The 19,898-nt window shown below is 45.1% G+C and overlaps 1 protein-coding gene across 1 annotated transcript in view; it reads right to left on the minus strand.

Moving 5' to 3' along the window:
• The window catches only part of GRIK3 (glutamate ionotropic receptor kainate type subunit 3), a 344,698-nt gene extending 325,212 nt beyond the window's left edge, over positions 1 to 19,486 (minus strand). The window contains exon 1 of the mRNA XM_001380822.4: positions 18,457 to 19,486. Within this exon, the coding sequence (XP_001380859.1) occupies positions 18,457 to 18,571 (115 nt within the window). The 5' untranslated portion in view covers positions 18,572 to 19,486. The remainder of the gene's footprint in view (positions 1 to 18,456) is intronic.
• Positions 19,487 to 19,898: the final 412 nt, after the last annotated feature.

Consider the following 19,898-nt stretch of genomic DNA (forward strand, 5'->3'; position numbering starts at 1 on the left):
AACAGGAAGCAGATCCCTCCTCTGAAATGTATTCTCTGTGCTGCCATGCCCAAATCGCCTCACTCCTCCAAGATTCTTTGTCCTCATCTGTAAATGGAATTTAGAAGGTACGTAACTTGTCTATCCATGCCAGGTTTCAGGCTCAGTTCGAACTGGATGCTTTTAAGAAATATTGACACTAACTAACAGTACTGGTTTCCAGGGATCATTTGCTCTGGGCTTTGAGTCAGGAAGATCAAAGCTCAAATCCTGCTTTGGACATTTACTAGCTGTGTGACCTTGGGCAGATCACTTAATCTCTCTCAGAGTCTATTTCCTCATCTGTAAAATAATAATAATAATAACAGCCAGAATTCTTATAGTGCCTTCAAGTTTTGCAAAGTACTTTATCCCATTTGATTCTCAGGATAATCCTAGGAAGAGGGACTTCTATTACCTACATTTTACAGATGAGGAAAATGAGGCAGACAGAAGTTACATGACAGGCCCTAAGTAATGTATCTATATTTGAACTCCAACATTCCTGAATCTAGGACTAGCCCTCTATCCACTGTGCCACCTACCTCACTGGGTTGGCTGAGGAACAAATAAGATAATACATGTAATGTGCCTTGTAAGCTTAAAGTGTTACATACCTGATAGCTATTATTATTATCATTTATTGTGATTTAGTATTTATTTTTCATATGTATTAATAGTTATTATATGTTTTGTTATGGTTATATGAACCTGAGTTTACACATCTAAAAATGGGAATATTAATATCTCTATTAGCTATTTCTCAGGGTAATTGTGAGGACCCAGGGAAATGATGTATGTAACTTTGCAACCTTTCAAAGACTTGTTTAAATGTCAGCTGCCTGCACATTAACAAACATTTGCTAAATATTTCTGTCCAGCGATGAGCCTTATGGTTCAGACCTGGAGAAAACACAAGGCTTTGATAAGACATTGCTTCAAAGAATTCACAGCCAACTTTATAGAGGATAAGACATGTATAGAGAGGGATTCCACAAAATGGTACAAATCGGTGCAAGAGAGAAGTATGGAAAGCGAGAGAGAGAGAGAGAGAGAGAGAGAGAGAGAGAGAGAGAGAGAGAGAGAGAGAGAGAAGAAGAAGAAGAAGAAGAAGAAGAAGAAGAAGAAGAAGAAGAAGAAGAAGAAGAAGAAGAAGAAGAAGAAGAAGAAGAAGAAGAAGAAGAAGAAGAAGAAGAAGAAGAAGAAGAAGAAGAAGAAGAAGAAGAAGAAGAAGAAGAAGAAGAAGAAGAAGAAGAAGAAGAAGAAGAAGAAGAAGAAGAAGAAGAAGAAGAAGAAGAAGAAGAAGAAGAAGAAGAAGAAGAAGAAGAAGAAGAAGAAGAAGAAGAAGAAGAAGAAGAAGAAGAAGAAGAAGAAGAAGAAGAAGAAGAAGAAGAAGAAGAAGAAGAAGAAGAAGAAGAAGAAGAAGAAGAAGAAGAAGAAGAAGAAGAAGAAGAAGAAGAAGAAGAAGAAGAAGAAGAAGAAGAGGAGGAGGAGGAGGAGGAGGAGGAGGAGGAGGAGGAGGAGGAGGAGGAGGAGGAGGAGGAGGAGGAGGAGGAGGAGGAGGAGGAGGAGGAGGAGGAGGAGGAGTGTCTGATCTCAGACACTTCCTAGCTGTGTGACCCTGGGTAAATCACTTAATCCTAATTGCCAAGGAAGAGGAGGAAACAATGATGACAACTATATTAACAGCTTAAGAGAAGGGGAAGTCAAGAAAGGATGCAAGTGAATTTGAGGCAGAGAGTCATCTTGTTCAGACTGGCCATAGAGTACATGGATGGGGGAACAGGTGGAAGGTGCCTGCTTATGGAGGGCCTTAAGTGACAAAAGTTGAGAAGTCTAAACTTCACAGCATAGGCAACAGGGGGACATTACACAGGGTTGAAGCAGAAGAATGATGAGTATATCTATGAAGTAAGGAAGTCAGTCAGTCGATCAACAAACACTTATTAAATATCTATCCTGTTCTAGGAACCATGTTAGGAGACACTAAGACATTAATGAAAGTCTCTGCTTTCAGGGAGTTTATAATCTTTTGGGGACAGATAATATATCTGGACGTTGTTGTTGAGTCATCTCAGTTGTGTCCATTTGGGGTTTTCTTGGTAGATATCCTGGAGTGGTTTGTCCTTTCCTTCTCTGGTTCATTTACAGATGTGGAAAGCTGAGGCAAACAGGGTTAAGTGATTTGCTCAGGGTCACACAGCCAGTGAGTGTCTAAGGCCAGATTTGAACTCAGGGAGATGAATCTATCCACCCTATCTACTGCATCACCTAGATGACTAGATAGCATGTACACATACGCAAATTTTAGGGGAGAGGTAGCCATTTGCCTCAGTTTTCTCATCTATAAAATGGACTGGAGAAGGAAATGGCAAACCACTCCAGTATCTTTGCCAAGAAAAGTCCAAATGGGGTCATAAAGAGTTGGACACAATTAAAGAACAACAACCAGCTTGAGTCACTGAGATCAAGAAAGACCTGTAGGAAGAGGAGGCAGAGTGAGGATTGAAGGGAAGAGAAAAGAGACCCATGAGAGAGCTGTGGAGATGGTCAAGTCAAGAAGTGACGAAGGCCAAGAGTAAGGGGTGGCTATGGGGCCAACCAATTGTATATACACTCTGTGTTGGACAGGGTGTATCTTTGAGCTCCCAGTGGTCACTGAAGGGAGGGATAGGCCAGCGTCAGTCTATAGTGAGGGCCTCAGAAAACTAGGGTAAAACAGGTTATCCCAGAAACAAGAAAGAGTGCAGATTGTGGGACCTAAGCAGGGGAAAGATGCGTGCTGGTGACTCCTGGAATCCAGATGGAGAGCTCCACCAGGGAGCCTGAGGCCAGCTGGAAGCCTGATGGGAAGGAGAGCTCAGGAAAGTTTCATTCCTCTTAGGAAGTCTGAGCCTGTATTTTATGGCCAGTAGAGGGGGTCCTGCTATAGGACCCTTGGGTTCTGTAACTGACAATTTTTGTGAGTTCGCTATTTTTTTAGCCTCTTTCCTTGAATGCTTTCAAAGCCTATTTCAGTATGTTACCGAATCCTAAGATTGAAAGGGACCTCAGAGGCCAACTAGCCCAACCTGTATACAACCAAGAATCTATTCTATGACCTCCCTGGGACTGGCAGTGGTCATTCTACACAGGACTGGAAAAGCTCTAGTAAAGAACCCCAAGTTATCTTGGGGCAGCCCATTGACTCTAATTGTTAGGACATGTTTCCTTATGCTAAGCTTCTATCTGCCTCTCTTCAACTCTCACTCATTACTCCTAGATCTGCCCTCTAGTGCTAAACAGAGCAAGTCTAATCCTTCTGCAAGACAGCATGTCAAATACTTGAAAAGAGCTATAATAGTCTCCCCTAAGCCTTCTCTTCTGCAGGCTAAATATCCCCAGTGCTTTCCACCAATCCTCCTATGGCATGGCCTTTTACTCTTTGATTGACCTCCTCAATTTTCTTTCCAACTTATCAAGGACTCCCCTAAAGTGGATCACCCGAACTGGAATATGGTCTGGCCAAGCAGACGGTAGAGAAAGGGCTATTGCTAGTCCTAGATACTCTCTCTTGACTCAGACCAAGCCGGAATTCCCTTTTTTAGTTATGATACCCTACTGTTGAGTGAGCTAGCAGACCAAGGGAACCTGCAGAACTTTCTGAGAAAACCTGCTGTCTAGTCACACTTCCCTAGAGAGCTAGGTGGGGCAGTCGATAGAGTGTCGGGTCTTAAGTCTAGAAGACATCTACCTGAGTTCAAATCTGGCCTCAGTCACTAGCTGTGCAGCCCTGGGCAAGTGGCTTAATCCAGTTTGCCTCGGTTCCCTCATTTGTCAAATTAGCTGGAAAAGGAAATAGCAAACCACTCCAGCATCTTTGCCAAGGAAAACCCCCAAATGGGGTCATGAAGAGTCAGACACCACTGAAAAAATGATGCCAAGTCATTCTCATCTGGTACTTGAAAAGCTCATTTTTTGAACCCATATGTAAGGCTTTACATTTATCCCCACTGAATTTCAACTAATCAGATATGGTCCAAGGGCAATACTTTGTAGATCCTCGAAAGCAAGAAGACTTAGGTTCAACCCTGACTTGGAGGCATTATGGATGTGTGATCCTTGGCAGGTAACTTAACTTTTCAGTGCCCTAGGCAGCTTTCTAAGTTGCAGGGACTGAGACTTTCATTTGGCTTATCAAACTTCTCTACTTTTTTTTTTAATAACCCTCACCTTCACTTTAAGTATCCAAATGAGTGGTATAGATAATAAATACTATAGAACGCCTGAAGACATGAATGGGAAAGGAATAGCAGGTCTTGAAAGTCAGGCTGAAGATTCTAATTCAAGGGAATATTTGCCACACAGAGTAAGAATGTTAAATACCTAAGAATATTTCCTAAGCTTGTAAATATTTTTGATCTTCTGATAACATTATAGAATAAAATCCCATTGGTGTGAGAATTTACTCTCTCAACTATTGTAATTGGTTTATAATTTGATACATCAGTCTTAGAATACTGTGTATTGGTTCTAAGGCAGAAGAATGTTAAAGGTTAGGGAATTGGAATTAAGTGACTTGCCCAGAGTCACACAGCTAGGAAGTGTTTGAGGTCACATTTGAACCCAGGACTTTATGTCTCTATACCTGGCTCTTAATCTACTACTTTCCCTACTTCTGATTTTTTGAACTTCAGTACCCAATTCAGGTTATCTTCCTCTTCTTGTCTTCCTGTTCCCTTTTATGCACTCCTTCTCCAGGAGAATGTAAGTTCCTTGAGAGCAATGACTGGTTTTGTTGGGGGGGTTGCCTGTATATCTATCTTCAATATTTAGCACTGTATCTGGCACACAATAAATGTTTGTTGCTTTGGCTTGGCTTGGCTTGAAATGGAAGAGGGTGCTGAGTCACAAAAGAGTGCCCTATACCAATGAAATTATAGGTCTCATCCCTATCCTGAGATCTGGCCCAATATTCTATGCTATTGAGATCATTTTGGATCCTAACTGTCATTTGATGGGTTTGTAGTACCTCCTAGTTTTGTGTCACTTGCAAAATTGACAATTATCCCATCGATGCCTTTATGCAAGCCATTGATGAAGATATTAAACAGCACTTATCCCTAGTGAACTCCACTGGAGACCCCCCCTTCCAGCTGACATTAAACCATTAATGACTGATCTTTCCACCTAAATAATCTTTCCTCCATCTCTCCATCTTGTGCACCATAATGGCAGGAGAGATTTTATCGGAAGTATTATTCAAATCTAGGTAAACGATATTGACAGCATTCCCTGAAATATCAACCTACCCTATCAAAAAGGGAAATAAGATTATTCCACCATAACATGCTCTTCATTGAGCTCTGTTGACTTTGGACTCTTGTGACCTTTTCTAAGTGTTCATTAACTATCTTTTTAATAATACTTTCTTTAAAGCCCTCGCCTTTTTTCTTAGAATCAGTACCATGTGTTGGTTCCAAGGCAGAAGAGTGGTAAGGGCTAGGCAATGGGAGTTAAGTGACTTGCCCAAGGTCATGACATTTAGGAAATGTCTTGAGGCCACCCAGATTTAAACCCAGGACTTCCCATCTCCAGGCCTGACTCTCTATCCATTGAGTCATCTAGCTCTCCTGATTCTTTCTAGAATTTTTCCTTGAATGAAAGTCAGTCTCTCTGGCTTATGGTCTGAAGACTCTTATTTCCTTCCCCTCCCCCTTTTTTTATTTAGGATATTTGCCCTTTTGTCAACCCTGTAGCACCCATCTTATTCAGCAGTCACACTTGCAAATGTCTTCAGTTTCCTATAGTATATCTAATCTGGGTTTGGTGATTTCAATTTATCAGTGGCAATAAGAGCTTCTAGGTAGAGCAATTGAAAGAATGTTGGGCCTGATGTCAGGATGACATCTTCCTGAATTCGAATCTGGCCTCAGGCACTTAATAGCTGTGTGACTTTGGACAAATCATTTAATCCTGTTTGCCTCAGTTTCTTGTCTGTAAAATAAGGTAGAGAAGGACTCTGTTGCAATATCTTTGCCAAGAAAACCCCAAATGGGTTCATAAAATTCAGGACTCTGTTGAAAAATCACTGAAGAACAACTCATTATCAACTTCCTTATTTTATGTTTCAGTTTTGTAGTCAGTTTTTTCCCTTGTCTTTTCTAGCATAAAAATGATCCTCCTTGGAAGAACTGAACCTTCTTTCTATCATCCATTATTACTGTCTCATCCACCCCTAGTAGTATCCCATCTCTTCAGTGATCATTCCCTTTCCCCCAACAAAACCTTTAAAAATCCAAACAAATAAACCCTTTTCTGGGTCATAGGAACATAGTATCATGTCGTTAGGTTTCTTTATCAACCTCAGTACATTAAGATCTTTGGCACACTTGATATTCTTATAGGGCCATTGCATGGTTTTGTATCTGATCCCTGCTACTTCTCCTTGTCTCCATCTTCCACATGTCTTTTTTAAAAAAGAAAAAATTCATCATTTATTTTTAATATTTTTTCTTTTCAAATTTTGAATTCCAAATTTTCTCCTTCTTTCCCATCTCTTACACACACACTGAGCAAAATTATATCAATTATACATGTGAAATCATGCAAAACATATTTCCATATTAGCCATATTGTAAAAACAAATAAAAGAAAGCAAGAAAATTATGTTTCAATTTGCACTAAGAGTTCATCCATTCTCTCTCTGGAAGTAGATACCATTTTTCATCATGAATCCTTTGGATTATCTTGGATCATTATATTGAATAGAGTAGCTAAGACTTTCACAGTTGATCATCACTATAATATTGCTGTTACTATCACAATGATCTTCTAATTCTTCTCACTTCACCTTGTATCAGTTAACATGGTTCCTGGCATGTTTTCTCCCATATGTGTCTTGTAAGCTAAGTTCCTGGTGAGTTCCCTGTGCATCCACATTCATTTTTTTAATAGAAATTCACCCCTTACTCCCCAACAGGATAATTTTTCCTTGTGTCTTGAGAATTTCATTATTGGTAATTCCCCATCCCTCAGTGGGCTTCTCTTTCAGAATCTTAGACAATAGGATCCTAATTATTCCTTCTTTGAGCCCTTGGAAATCTCCTGTCTAAAAAATCTAAGGTGTATTTCATACTATATCCAGATTTTCTCATTTTCTACCACAAACTCTATGAGAACAATTATCCCAAAGTTCTCCTCATGTCCTCTTAAACAGTCAGTTCAATTGGTATGAATGAGGTCTAAAATAGCAAATCCTTTCACTGGTTCTTCTATATTTTTATTGGTAAGGGAAGCCAAGAAATTACTATTTGCTCTGCTTTTGGAGAGAGAGGGGAGAAAGAAAAGGAGAGAGGAAGAGGGGAGAGAAGAAGAGGAGAGAAAGAGAGAGCTCTGCATTTGATGTCAAAATAACTGGTCTCCCATCACCACCATATCATGCAGTCATGGAAACCCTGTGATATGTTTCTTGAACTCTTCATCAATTGTTTCTTACAGTCCAGGTGGATTGTAGCATACTTTGATAAAAATATTACTTCTTGGATCTGAATCCACTGAAGTACTCCAAGGATTGGCATGCCTTAGTCTTTTCTTCTCATTTAAAAAAATTATGATTAATAACTTGGCTGAAGGTAGAGGCAGAATGCACATGAAAATTTACAAGTTGCAGAAAGGTGAGAGATATAGCTAACAGACTAGATGATGGGATCCGAAATCCAAAAGATTTTTAAAGGATGTAATGATGAACCAAATCAATGAATTTAGGGATAAATATAAATTCCTATGCTTGAGTTTTTAAAAAATCAATTGAACATGTATGTGACTGTAGAAATGTAACTGGTGATTTGTATGTAAAAGATATAGGTATTTTCATTACATTGAGACAAGATTAAATTCTCTATAAAGAAGAATGTTCACTTGACATTAAAATTGTCCAACAGTGAAATAGGCTTTCTTGGTAGGTAGTACGGTCTCCACCAATGGAAATATTCAAGCATCATCTAAATGATCATCTATCAGAAATGTTGTAAAGGAATTTCAAAACGAAGTCAGGATATTGAACTAAATGGCCTCTAGCTAAGATCTAGTCTAAGCCTGAAACTATGCAGATTATTTTCTTTGGGTCAGAGAAAAAATGTTAAGCTATATTTCCCTTATAATTTAAGAATTATTTTTATGATTTCAAGGGGATTTCTGTATATAGGATGAAACCCAAAGACACCAGAAGGAAGTTTGAGAATATTTAACATTGGGGAAAGATTATTCGTTGTTTGTATTGTATTATAAAAAAGCTAAATAAACCATGAAAATGAATATTAGTTCTAAAATCAAAGAAGGAAGGAAGGAAGGAAGGAAGGAAGGAAGGAAGGAAAGAAGGAAGGAAGGAAGGAAGGAAGGAAGGAAGGAAGGAAGGAAGGAAGGAAGGAAGGAAGGAAGGAAGGAAGGAAGGAAGGAAGGAAGGAAGGAAGGCTGATGCTTAGAGTAATAAGGAAGATGTTGGTTATCAGATCCTGCTTTCCTCACCAAATTTTGCAGTCTCTTAATGAAACTATAACTTGGCACTGCAGAGCAGGAGAAGCTACATGATATAGTGCTAGATTTTAAGTCAGAAGGATTGGGTTTGAATCCTAGATCTGTCCCTTATAATCTCTAAGACCTTGGGCTATTGACCTAAATGCTCCAGCCTCAATTTCTACCTATGTAAGATGAGGATATTGGTCCTGAGATCCTTTTCAGCTCTAGATTCTATGGTCGCAAGACCCTTCCCTGATTTCTTCATTAATAATCCTTCCTTGCAGTGGCTATAAGAATTCAGTAAGCTCTCCATTCTGCTGCCTTCATCTTACTGTAAGCATCAAGTTCTTTTAATAGGGCAAGGTTTAATTGTCTCCTGTGGATTGGAACCCTCCTCACACACCCCAGAGTCTTATCTCCTTCTGTCTCCCCTTTCTTCCCATCTTCCTCAACTACCATTTGGCATGGTACCAAAGGCTTTTCAGTCACCTCTGCCACTCCCTCTGGATCTTCCACCATTTCATTATTTCCAATCTGTAGTATCACCATGGGGACACTCTCCTTCTCAGCTTTTTTTGCCAATGGCCTCATTACCTGATAGTTCTCAATGGAAACCTGGAGCCCCTGCTTCTCAAGGCCTAGTCCCTTGTCAGTGCCCCTCTGAGTGCCACTCTCTCCTTGTTGGCTCCCACCCACCCCCCGGAGGATATCCATCCTCTTTCACAAGGGAAATTTTTTTAATTAAAAAAAAAAAAGAATAATCGGGACTTGTCTTAACAAAGTCCCAGAAGGAGACTCCCACGGCAGGCAGGAGACAGGCTTCCCAGCTCTGGAACACATACAAAATGCTTTTCAATTAAAATGCTGGGAATGCGAAGAGAAAACAGTGCCCCACGGATTAAAGGCATGAGATAAATAAGGTACAACACAACCCCAAACTAACACATTAGAGCACCCCCAGAAAGGAGCAATTGGCCCACCTGCTAGAATGCTGGTCAATTGGAATATACTGCCAGCTCCAGTCATTGTCTTTCAGCCCAAAATTTGACAGAGCCTCTCACAGAAGCCTTGTAGGCAAGATAGAGGTTCTATGATAATACAGATAGAGGGACTTAGGAATGCCTGAAAAATCACCCAAAGAGCAGCAATTAATGAATTCTCAGCAATCTGGAAAAAGGCTTTTATTGTCACATGCCTTGGCACTGTCCTGTTCAACTCTGATACCCATGATTTTTCTGAAAGTATATATAGTATGCTTATCGAATTTGCAGATGACATGAAGGTAGGAGGGTTAGTTAATTTTTGATGGCAGAATTTAGAACCACAAAGAACTCAACAGAATAAATCTAAGAAGTATGAAATTTAAAGGGAAAAATGCAAACTCCTGCACTAAGGTTCAAAAAATCAACCATGCAATTGCAAAATAAACAGATCTGACAAGAGAAATAGTTCAAGTGAAAAAGACCTGGCTGGTGGGGAGTAGTGTAAAGTTAGTGGACCACAAGCTCAATACAAGAAAATGATGTGACATGGAGGCCAGAAAAAGGCTAATGAGATTACAGACTGAATGATTAGGAGCATAAGGTTCAAAGCAGGAGATGTGTCAGGGGCAGAGGGAGGAATAGTTTTACTGTCAGACCCCATTTGGAGCTCTTCATTTCCAAGTGGATGATTCAGATGAGAAGAATTTGGACAAGATGATCTCTAAAGTGTTATATTTCTTAAACATATTATGTCCTTGTGTTGCTAAATAGCATTGGCAAACTGTTCAGAAGAGGAAGGAAGGAAGGAACGAAGGAAGGAAGGAAGGAAGGAAGGAAGGAAGGAAGGAAGGAAGGAAGGAAGGAAGGAAGGAAGAAAGGAAGGAAGGAAGGAAGGAAGGAAGGAAGGAAGGAAGGAAGGAAGGAGGGAGGGAAAGAAGGAAGGAGGGAAGGATGGAGTGTAGACCTGGGTTCAAATCCTGCCCAGACCCTTCCTAACTGGGTGATCCTGGACAACTCACTTAACCTTTGTCTATCTCATTTTCCTCATCCACAAAATAAGAATGATAATAGCATCTATTTTATTGGATTTTTGTGAGATCATAGGAGTTAACGTATGTAAACAAATTGAAAACATTAAAGCATGATACAAAAGCCAACTATTATTATTACTGGAGGCAACTAAGAGGTACAGTGGATAGGACATTGGTCCTGAAGTCAGGGAAACCTACATTCAAATTCATCTTCTGATACTTACTAGCTGTGTGATCCTGGGTTAATCACTTAGCCTCTGCCTGCCTCAGTTTCCTCAACTGTAAAAGAAAGATAATAATAGCACCTATCTTCCAGCATTGCAGTGAGGATCAAGTGAGAAAATATGTGAAGTGCTTAGCACAGAGTTTGGCCCAGAGTAGATACTTGATACATGCTTGGCCACTCCCTTCCCTTCCTCTTCATCTTGCCAACTGTGCTGGTGATAGATGCTTCACACAGAGGTTGAACTAAATAATCCTGAAGACCCTTTGTGATTTCAAGATTCTACAATTTGACCTGGCCCATGTGGGGGGGGAACTCTTCTTCCTTCCACCTCATACCTTCCCTGGCTGCCTTGGAGCTCCAATAGCAACTCATGAAATTTCTTCTACTAAGCCCCTTCCTCTGAGATTGCTTTCCATTTAACACATATATAGTATATCTAATACATTAATATGACATGTTATACATAACATACAACATATACTTACTCTATCTTATGATATATTCATGTAAATTGCCTGCCCAGTTATTGACATGTTGTTTCCCTCATTAGACTGAACTTTGAGAACAAGAGACTATTTTTTGCTTCTGTTTGTATTCACAGGACTCAGCACAGTGTCTAAGCACTTGATAGATAATTCTCCACTTTTTTTTAACCCTTACCTTCTGTCTCAGAATCAATACTGTGTATTGGCTCCAAGGCAGAAGAGCAGTAAGGGCTAGTCAATGGAGGTTAAGTGACTTGTCCAGGGTCACACATCTGGGAAGTGTCTGAGGCCAGATTTGAGCCCAGGACCTCCCATCTTTAGGCCTGGCTCTCAGTCCACTGAGCTACCCAACTGCCCCCTCAATAAATATCTGTTGATTGTCTGCCTGCCAGGCCAAGGCAACCTTCAATCACCAAAAAGGAAGAAAGGTGAACCCAAGCACTCAAATGATGCTTAAGCAGAGGTTCCAGTAGTATGGAGCTGTGCAAAGAAGATTGGATGGAACATCAGAGGATCTAGGTTCAAACCTTTGTTCTACTACCTATATAAACCTAGACAAACCATTTAATTTCTCCAGGCCTCAGTTTCTTCCTTTGCAAAGTGAGGAGGTTGAAATAGGATAACCTTCTAAGACTCCTGTCAGTTTTAAACCCTCTGCTCCTAGAAGATGGTGCAATACCTTTCAGAGAATCTTTTGGGAAATACTCTATAGAACCAGAAACCTAGAAGGGACCTTCAAATTCAAAGCCAACTGTTTCATTTTACATTAGAGGAAACTGAGACAATCGGAGGTCAAGTCAATGCCCAAGATCACACAGGTAATAAATAGTGGAGCCATGGAGTGAGTCTATTTCGTAGGCTTGCAGAATCCTAGATTTAGAGCTGAAATGGATCTTAGAGTTCACCAGTTCAACTCCTTTATTATACAGAAATTGCACGGGAGGCCAAAGTCTCTAATGCTCTTTCCATTAAATTGATGTTTGTTTGGTTTAGGGGTTTAGTTTCTTTGGGGGGGAGGGGCCGGATACGTACTAGGGGCCAGTGACCAGGAATCCGCTGCCTTAGTTCAGGTTCTGCAGCTGGCTCCGAACCCTGAATCACCTTTTTAAGCCTAACCGAGAGCATCCAGCCCCCACTGAGAACACCTCCGGGGACATCACGATCACAAGGTGTGTGGAATGCTGGAACACAGTAGTCGAAGCACACTGCCCTCTGCCGCTGCCTTCGTGGAATCGGCACTGGGAAGACAGGAATTCCAGGGACACAGACCAGCCAGCCAGCCATCTGCCGCTCCCTTTCTATGCCTGCCACTTCCACGGCTGTCAGCCCTGCCACACGCAACTAGCTATCCAGGGAAAAACCCACACCTTGTTCAGGGTTGTTCTCCTCACACGATTTCCCCTCTTGCCTCAGGAGGCCTCCCCATCCGCAGAAAGTGAGATGAGGCATCTGGATGGGGAAGAATTGCCTGCTTGCGTCCTTCCCTTCCGCCAGCCCGAAATTTGTTCTAGAGCGAGGGTATCCGAAGAAGAGGAGATTCCAGCGCTAGACTCCCGAGCTGTAAATAGCGGTGGGAAGGGATGGACGCTGCATAGCCTCACCAAGCCTCCATAGGCATTCAAAGTTGTGCCTTTCCCTTTCACTGAATCCAAGTTCGAAGCCCCTAGCTAATGCTCTCTTCTAGCCACCAGTGTCACCTCCTCTTTATCAAAACAGAGCATTTTCAGCCTGGTTCCATGCCTATCCCTTTGGTTTTCAGCCAGGCAGGTTTGTTTATTTCATAAGCAGCTAAATGCTGTTCTATGGCTTCCTCCCTCCTCCCCATTCTACCTCTTGGGAAAGTTCAGGGTACAGGGGAGAGGCAGGTGGGGAGCTAGGCATGCTCAGTGCCAAAGAACTCTACAAATGAGTGATGTCAAAAAGCAGCTATGCCCACAGGTAATGACAGGACCGCTGATTTAGAGCTTGAAAGGACTTTAGAGATTATCTAATCCAACCTGCTCATTTTATAGATGGTAAAACTGAGGGCAAAGAAGTGATGTGAACCATGTCCAGTGGTCACACAGGCAGCAAAAGGTTCTTCCAGGATCCAAAGCCAGGTCCTCCCATTCCAAATCCAGTGATCTGCCAGTGGCTAATTCCAGAGGAGGATGGAGAGTCTCCTCTCCTCCCCACTCCCATCCTGTGCATCTTCTAGAACAGGACAGATAATGATGAATCTGGGCTGTGGTCTGGGCACCTGAATACCTTGGCCATTCTGCCCAGCAGCAGATAGAGGGACATCATGTCCTCTGAGGAGCCCTGTTAGACCAGAATTCTGGTCTCTCTTATCTCCCCTTGCTTAAATGGAAAGAATGTGCACGTGCGCACACGTGTGCACGTACACACACACACACACACACAGAGTAGACCCTGACTATGTAACACAGTATGAGGCTCACATCCAGAAGAAATTAAGCTCACAATGGAGAAAGGGGAGGTGGAGACTCTGGTTGTAGGTAGCAGCTGGGCTGGTAGGTGGGAAGGCACAAACTCCTGAACTGAATGCTTTCTAAGGCCCCCTGGCCACTCCCAGGTGGCAGGAAGCTACTTGTCTGAAGCTATTTACTTCCAGGGGGGGAAACCCTATTGATCTTCATTCAGCTCCTGTCTGCTCCTACACAGTGATGTTTCATCGCCTCACCAGTCACTGCTAAAAATTTCTCATTGTTTCACTCGCAGCAGCTCCTAAACTCTGAGACGGGTGTTCAGGACCATTTGACTGAACTGACATGAGGAGCTGCAGGCCTCTTTGAGGTTCCTGGGGGAAGCCCCTTCTCCTGGACTATGCACACACTAGTAGCTGGGGACTTTTGCTCAGGCAGGGGCCTCATGGCACTCAGGAAGCCCATGACCCATCAGCCAGGATCTTTACTGCTCAGCCCTCGATCCTTGTCAGTATTTTGGGGGGGGAGCAGTCAAGCTGGGCTGTCCCACTCTCCATCAGCTGCCTAGCTCTGCTGAACCCAGCAGGGGATCTTCTCCTTTGCTCTGGCTTTATTCAAAGTCTTTATCAAGTACCAGGGTTTGGGGGTATCACTCCAATGCCAATTCCAGCCTATATATCTTATATTCCTCTCTTTTATCAAAATTGTCTATGGGTATTGTAAACCTTAAAATTTCTTAGACAATGGTAAAGATGCATGGAAACAAAGAATCATGAATTAAGAACTGGGAGGGATCTCAGGGTCATCTCATCCCAGGGAGATTAAGTGATTTACCCAAATTCACATAGACAGATAGCAAGTAGCAGAGACGATATTTGAGCTCAGGTCCTCTGAATTTAAATCCAGAAATCTTTCCACTGCAAAGCAGTGATCGGAAAGAGTCTTAGATATCAACTGGTCCAACCTTCTCATTTTACATAATTGGAAACTGAGACCCAGAGAGGAGAAAAGATTGTCCCAAGGTCAAACAATGCCAAAACAAGAACTGACACCCTGACCAGGATTCTTCCCAAAAGATCTTCTAACTGGATCATTCACAGAATTTTAGACATGGAAGGGACCATTTCCATTGACATCACGAGGAAATTCTGAGCTCTACAATATATCACTGAAGCACTCTTTGCAGATCAGTCCATCCATTATAACTATTGCAATGTCTTAAGACCAGATTCATTTGAACAATAACAATGACAACAACAATAATAATAATGCCATACAATATGCTTTGTAAACCTTCAAAAGCAACACTTGCTAATCATACAGCAAATATATCTCCCCCATATTCATACGAAATAATCAATGATGCTTTTTTTTTTTCCTCTGCAGGCTACAATCCAATTATTCTCTCTCTCCCTCTCTCTTCCTCCCTCGATCGCTCTCCTTTCTTACTTGCCACCCATCCAAGCAATCAATGCCTTGACCTCTTCCTCTGATAGACACAATTACAAAAAGACAGAGCAGAGCAATTCATCTATTCAAGATGGATTGTTCAAACACTCCGTCACGCGGCAGGGCTCCCTCCCGGGCTCTCTGTCTGAACAGAAATTTAAGCCCCCAAAGAGGCCAATAAATAGGAGGGTAAAAACTGCCCTTCCCCAAGCCCAAAAGCCCCCTCTGCCTCTACACAAGCAGAGGAAGCCTCCTTCAGTGTCCCCAGACTGAAGAAAGAAAGAAAAAGCCCTGAGTATGAAGGCAGCAAGTGGCAATATATAGGGCTCGAGAATGGAACGGGAGCTGTTCCCAGGACCTATGCTCCGTGTGGAGACCTCAGCACCAGAACCCTTATCTTCCTGACAAGCCCAGAAATGGACACCTATCCAGACAATGAGGTTACTGGAGTGGGGTGTTGGGGAAGACTCCGTTTAGGGATGGTGCTGATTGGGGTGTAGGCTGAGCTTATTTTTCTCCCTTTATGAAAAGGCCATCAGAGCTTGTATAGGGCAGGCTGACAAGCTCAGCCCTCTTAGGGGAACATTCCAGGGAGCTCCCTTTGCTACCCCCACCCCTGCCTCTTCTTTCAGGCTTGGCATCCTCCCTGGCAGTCACGTTTGGCATCTACACAGCCACCTGCTCTACGCTGAGAATAAAATGGGACCAGGGTGCCTGGGATATGAATGGCCAGGTCTGACACATGATAATTAATCCCAGTGTTTAATATGAAGAAGATTAGAGAGGCCGATATGTTGCCCTCCTCTAATTACGCTATTACATAGTGAGCCCCAGGGAGGGGGGAGGCAGGCTGGTGGGCCTGGGCAATGTGCCACCTTTCAATAGGGAGCCCCTGACCCCATCAGCCATTTTAGTTGCAAGGGAAGGGACATGCTCCGATAATCAATTCACCAGGTTTGATGAAGGTTCTGCTGGCCAGCAACTCACCAGTCCTACCTCCCCCACCCCCATCCATGTGACTTGGTTTGTACTGTGGCCCTCCCCAAGAACACATTCATACTCATCCTACAGAATACTACTGTCCTCAAGTTTAGGCTGTGCCCCAAAGGGCCTGCTTACAGGAGGTGGACTGAGACCATACCCCAAGACAACACATAGGCTCAAAGGTCTGTTCAATACACACACACACACACACACACACACACACACACACACACACACACACACACACCCTTCCCAACCTACCCCCACCCCACACATACATAGAGAAAAGTGGGAAAGACAGTGGTATCTGCAATGCGTGGGCTGGCCAGAGAGGCCACATGGGCACCCGTAAGGATTCTCCCCACCCTCACCCTCACCCCATGCTTGTTATTTCCCCTTCCCAGCCTCTCCAAGGGCACCCCACTGCAGAAAGTCTGCAGGCCTTCTACCTACACACTAGGAAGCATGAAAAAGAAAAGGGCCCTTTCCCCCTAGCTGGTGGAGCAAGCCCTGGGGGTAGTAGGGAGGTTGTAGTAGAGTAAGGGAAAGTAAAAGTAGGAGGGGAGAAAATCCCTAATGGACAAGTAGCATCCCCCAAGGTCTGCAAATGGTTAACCATGAAGTGGGGAAGAGGGAGGGTAAAGGAAGAGTGTTGCATGAGATGTAAGACCCTACTCCCTTCCTTGTCTCTGAATTAAATACACCCCTCAAAATAAGGCCAAAGAAAGGCCCCAGTTTCAAGAGATAGGACCTGTGTGTGGGCTGCCCATTGCCCGCATGTCCATTACACTCCGAAAGGGTCCCTGGACCTGGGGTGAGGGAAAAGGAGAAAGAAGACAGGAAAACTCTAAGAAAAAGCTTCTGTGAAGTCCAAAGGCACTGGCTTTGGCATCTTTAAAAGCCTAATCCTCAAACAGAGACAGTATTCTCTCTCTCCCCTCCCAATCTAGTGCATGTAGAATGGCGATTAGCAGCCCAAACCAAAGAGTAAAGGCTCCCCATGGCTGCAGGAGACCTTCTCCTGGTCACTAGAAGAAGGAAAGGTAGGAGGAAGTGCAGTTGATGCCAATGGGACTCCAGCTCTTCCTCTTATGCTGTCCGGGAGGATACAAGAGGAACAAATAGGCTCTTCCACTGACCAAGCCAGAGTCCTACAGAGTCGAACCTCTTACATTGAGAATCCCCCGTTTCCCCGCGGGCCTGGGGCTTCACCAGTAAACAGATGGGCGCCCATCTCCCCCTTTCTCTTTTACATACTGCACCATTTACCCCTCATACAGACACAAAAAGCCAGAGCTACCCTTCAACAGACTAGGGGGAAGCTAAGATGGAAAACAAAGTTGGATTCCCCGAGTTACTGCTTTAGTTAGAAACAAACAGTAGGAATAGTCAGCTCCAACCCTCCACCAGGCTAGATATGTCTGAAACCCAGAAGCCTTCCGGCCAGTTTGTGGTAACTTAAAAAAATATCGAAATATGCCCTCCACTTCAGCTTTTCCTCCCTTAGTCCGCACCATGATTCCTCAACCGTGGAGGAGAGCCCTAAGCAAGACTGGGACGATCGCTTTCTCTCCTGATAACGTGCATACGATCTGTGCTCAGGGGTGCTAGATCCCAGATGTTCACCCTACTACGAGGGAAACCTGAAAGCCCAAGCCCCAGAATAGTCGGGCCCTCATGGGGTGTCTCCCTCCCATGCTCCTCAGGCCCAGAAAAACTGGGGCGGGCACTGAAAAGCCTGCAGAAGTGACCGGCCCAGCATGCAGGAGCCCGAAGTTTAGTGCACCCCCTCCTCCCTACCCCCACCCAACCCCATCTCCATAGCTCCAAGTCTGGTCCCAGCTCTCAGCCCATTGCCTGGATTCCAACCTTGAAGGTCGTCCCCCTGCTACCCCTAACGCTGCAAAGAGATCCTAGTACCGAAGGTAGGAGAGGGGCAGAATTGGGGGTCTTCACATACACACTTCCCCCCCCCCCCCGCCCCAATCCCCTCCCGGTTCAGGAGAAGTCTGGACAAGGAGCCAGGTTCGGGGACTTGATTCCTGAGGGAGACTGAGAGACAGAGAGAAAACAGCTCCTGAGCAAGGACGCTGCTTGTGGGAATGGAAAGGGAGAGTCCCTAGGCTTGAATATGAGCGGAAAGGATGGGGATTGAGAGCCCAGAGACAGTTTGGCCACCCCCACCTTAGTCCTGCCTGGCCCTGTCCGCCCCGCCCCGAGGAACAGCAGCACAAACCAAGGGGCTTCCGCGGAGCTGGGGAGCGGGAGGGTGGCTGAGAGTGCCCGGGCGCAGGGAAAGGAGCAGGCTGGGATTCAGGGAGGGAACGGGCTGACGGGCGCGCCCAGCAGAGCCCTTACCTATCCGGATGACATGGGGCATTCCCCGAGAGTCCTGAATCCAGAGCACGCAAACCAGGAGCCCGGCCCAGTATTCCCAAACCAGACTCTGGAGACGCCGCCAGAGACGGGTCATCGTTGGGCGCCTAGCCTCCCCGGGGCGCGGCCGTGGCGGGCTGCTCCGCTCCCTGGGGCGGCCGCTCTACCAGCCGGCGCGCAGCCCGGGAGCCGCCGCCGCCGCCGCCGCTGCCGACGCCTTCACGGTCTCCACCACCGCGGCCGTCGCCGCCGCCTCCTGGCCACCGAGCCCGGGTCCGGAGCGGGGCTGCGAGTCGGGAGCGCCCCGCTGCGCTCTGCACATCTTACTGGGAAGCCCGCCCGCCAGCGCCCGCCCGCCAGCCAGCCAGCTGCGCAAGTGGTGCCGGGTTCCGCGCCCTCTGGCGACCCCAATTCCGACCCCGACCCGACCCGAGCTCCCTACTAGGCGAGGCTCTGTGCTGCGCTCTTCCTCAGCCGAGTCGCCCGCTCCGGCACGAGCTCGGGCTCCGGCTCGGACTCGGGCTCCGGCTGTGGCTCCAGCTCCGGCTCCGACTCCGGCGCGGGCTCCCACCTGCACCGGCTGCCGGGCTGGCGGGCGGGCTGCACGCGTCTCTCTGTCCCCTCCTCCTCGCCGCTGATGCTATCGCCCGGGCTCTCACAAAGCCCCGGAGTGGAGTGACACGCGCACGCACGCACACACACACTCACACACACACACATATACACATCAGCACTCTCACACTCGTACACACTAGAACACGCTCTTTTACACACGTACACATGACGCTTTCACACACATCTGTTCACACAAACACAGCCCTGTTCACGCACATTCAGACAAACAAGCGCACACACTGTCTCTTACAACCACTCGAACACACACAATTCACACTCACCCAGAAACACATGCCTACATGCTTACACTGCGGTGACAGAGTGGACTGAGGCACGCTGGGCGGAAGAGGACCATGGACTGAATGTGGAGGCCGCTTGGAGATGGCCTCCCCTTCCTCTTTTCTTCCCTCTCCCAGACCCCTTTGCTTTTTTCCTGTCGTCCCCACCCTGACCCTTAGGCTGGGAGGCTTGGGTCTGGGCAGGGTCTCTGAGGAGCAACCTTTGTCCTTTTGCAGGGCTGAGGCAGAGTGGGGAAAACGGGAAGATCAGCAGGGTAGAAATGAAGAGGACTAGGGGCCCAAATCCCTAACTTCCAGTTCTGACGCCAAACCATACGGAGCTAAGGTCGGCCGGGACTCTCCAAAGATCTCGTTAGGGCAGACGGGGCCAGGGGCAAGAAGAGAAATACCGGAGGTGGGAGTGGATGCCCATTTACAGTAGGAGAGCCGTGGGGGCTGGAATCTGAGAAGGAAAGAACCCAGAGGCTCGAAGAGTCCTTACAACTCTGGAAGCCAGACCAAGGAGAGCAA

The sequence above is a fragment of the Monodelphis domestica genome, chromosome 4, assembly GCF_027887165.1.
Source record: "Monodelphis domestica isolate mMonDom1 chromosome 4, mMonDom1.pri, whole genome shotgun sequence".
NCBI lineage: Eukaryota > Metazoa > Chordata > Mammalia > Didelphimorphia > Didelphidae > Monodelphis > Monodelphis domestica.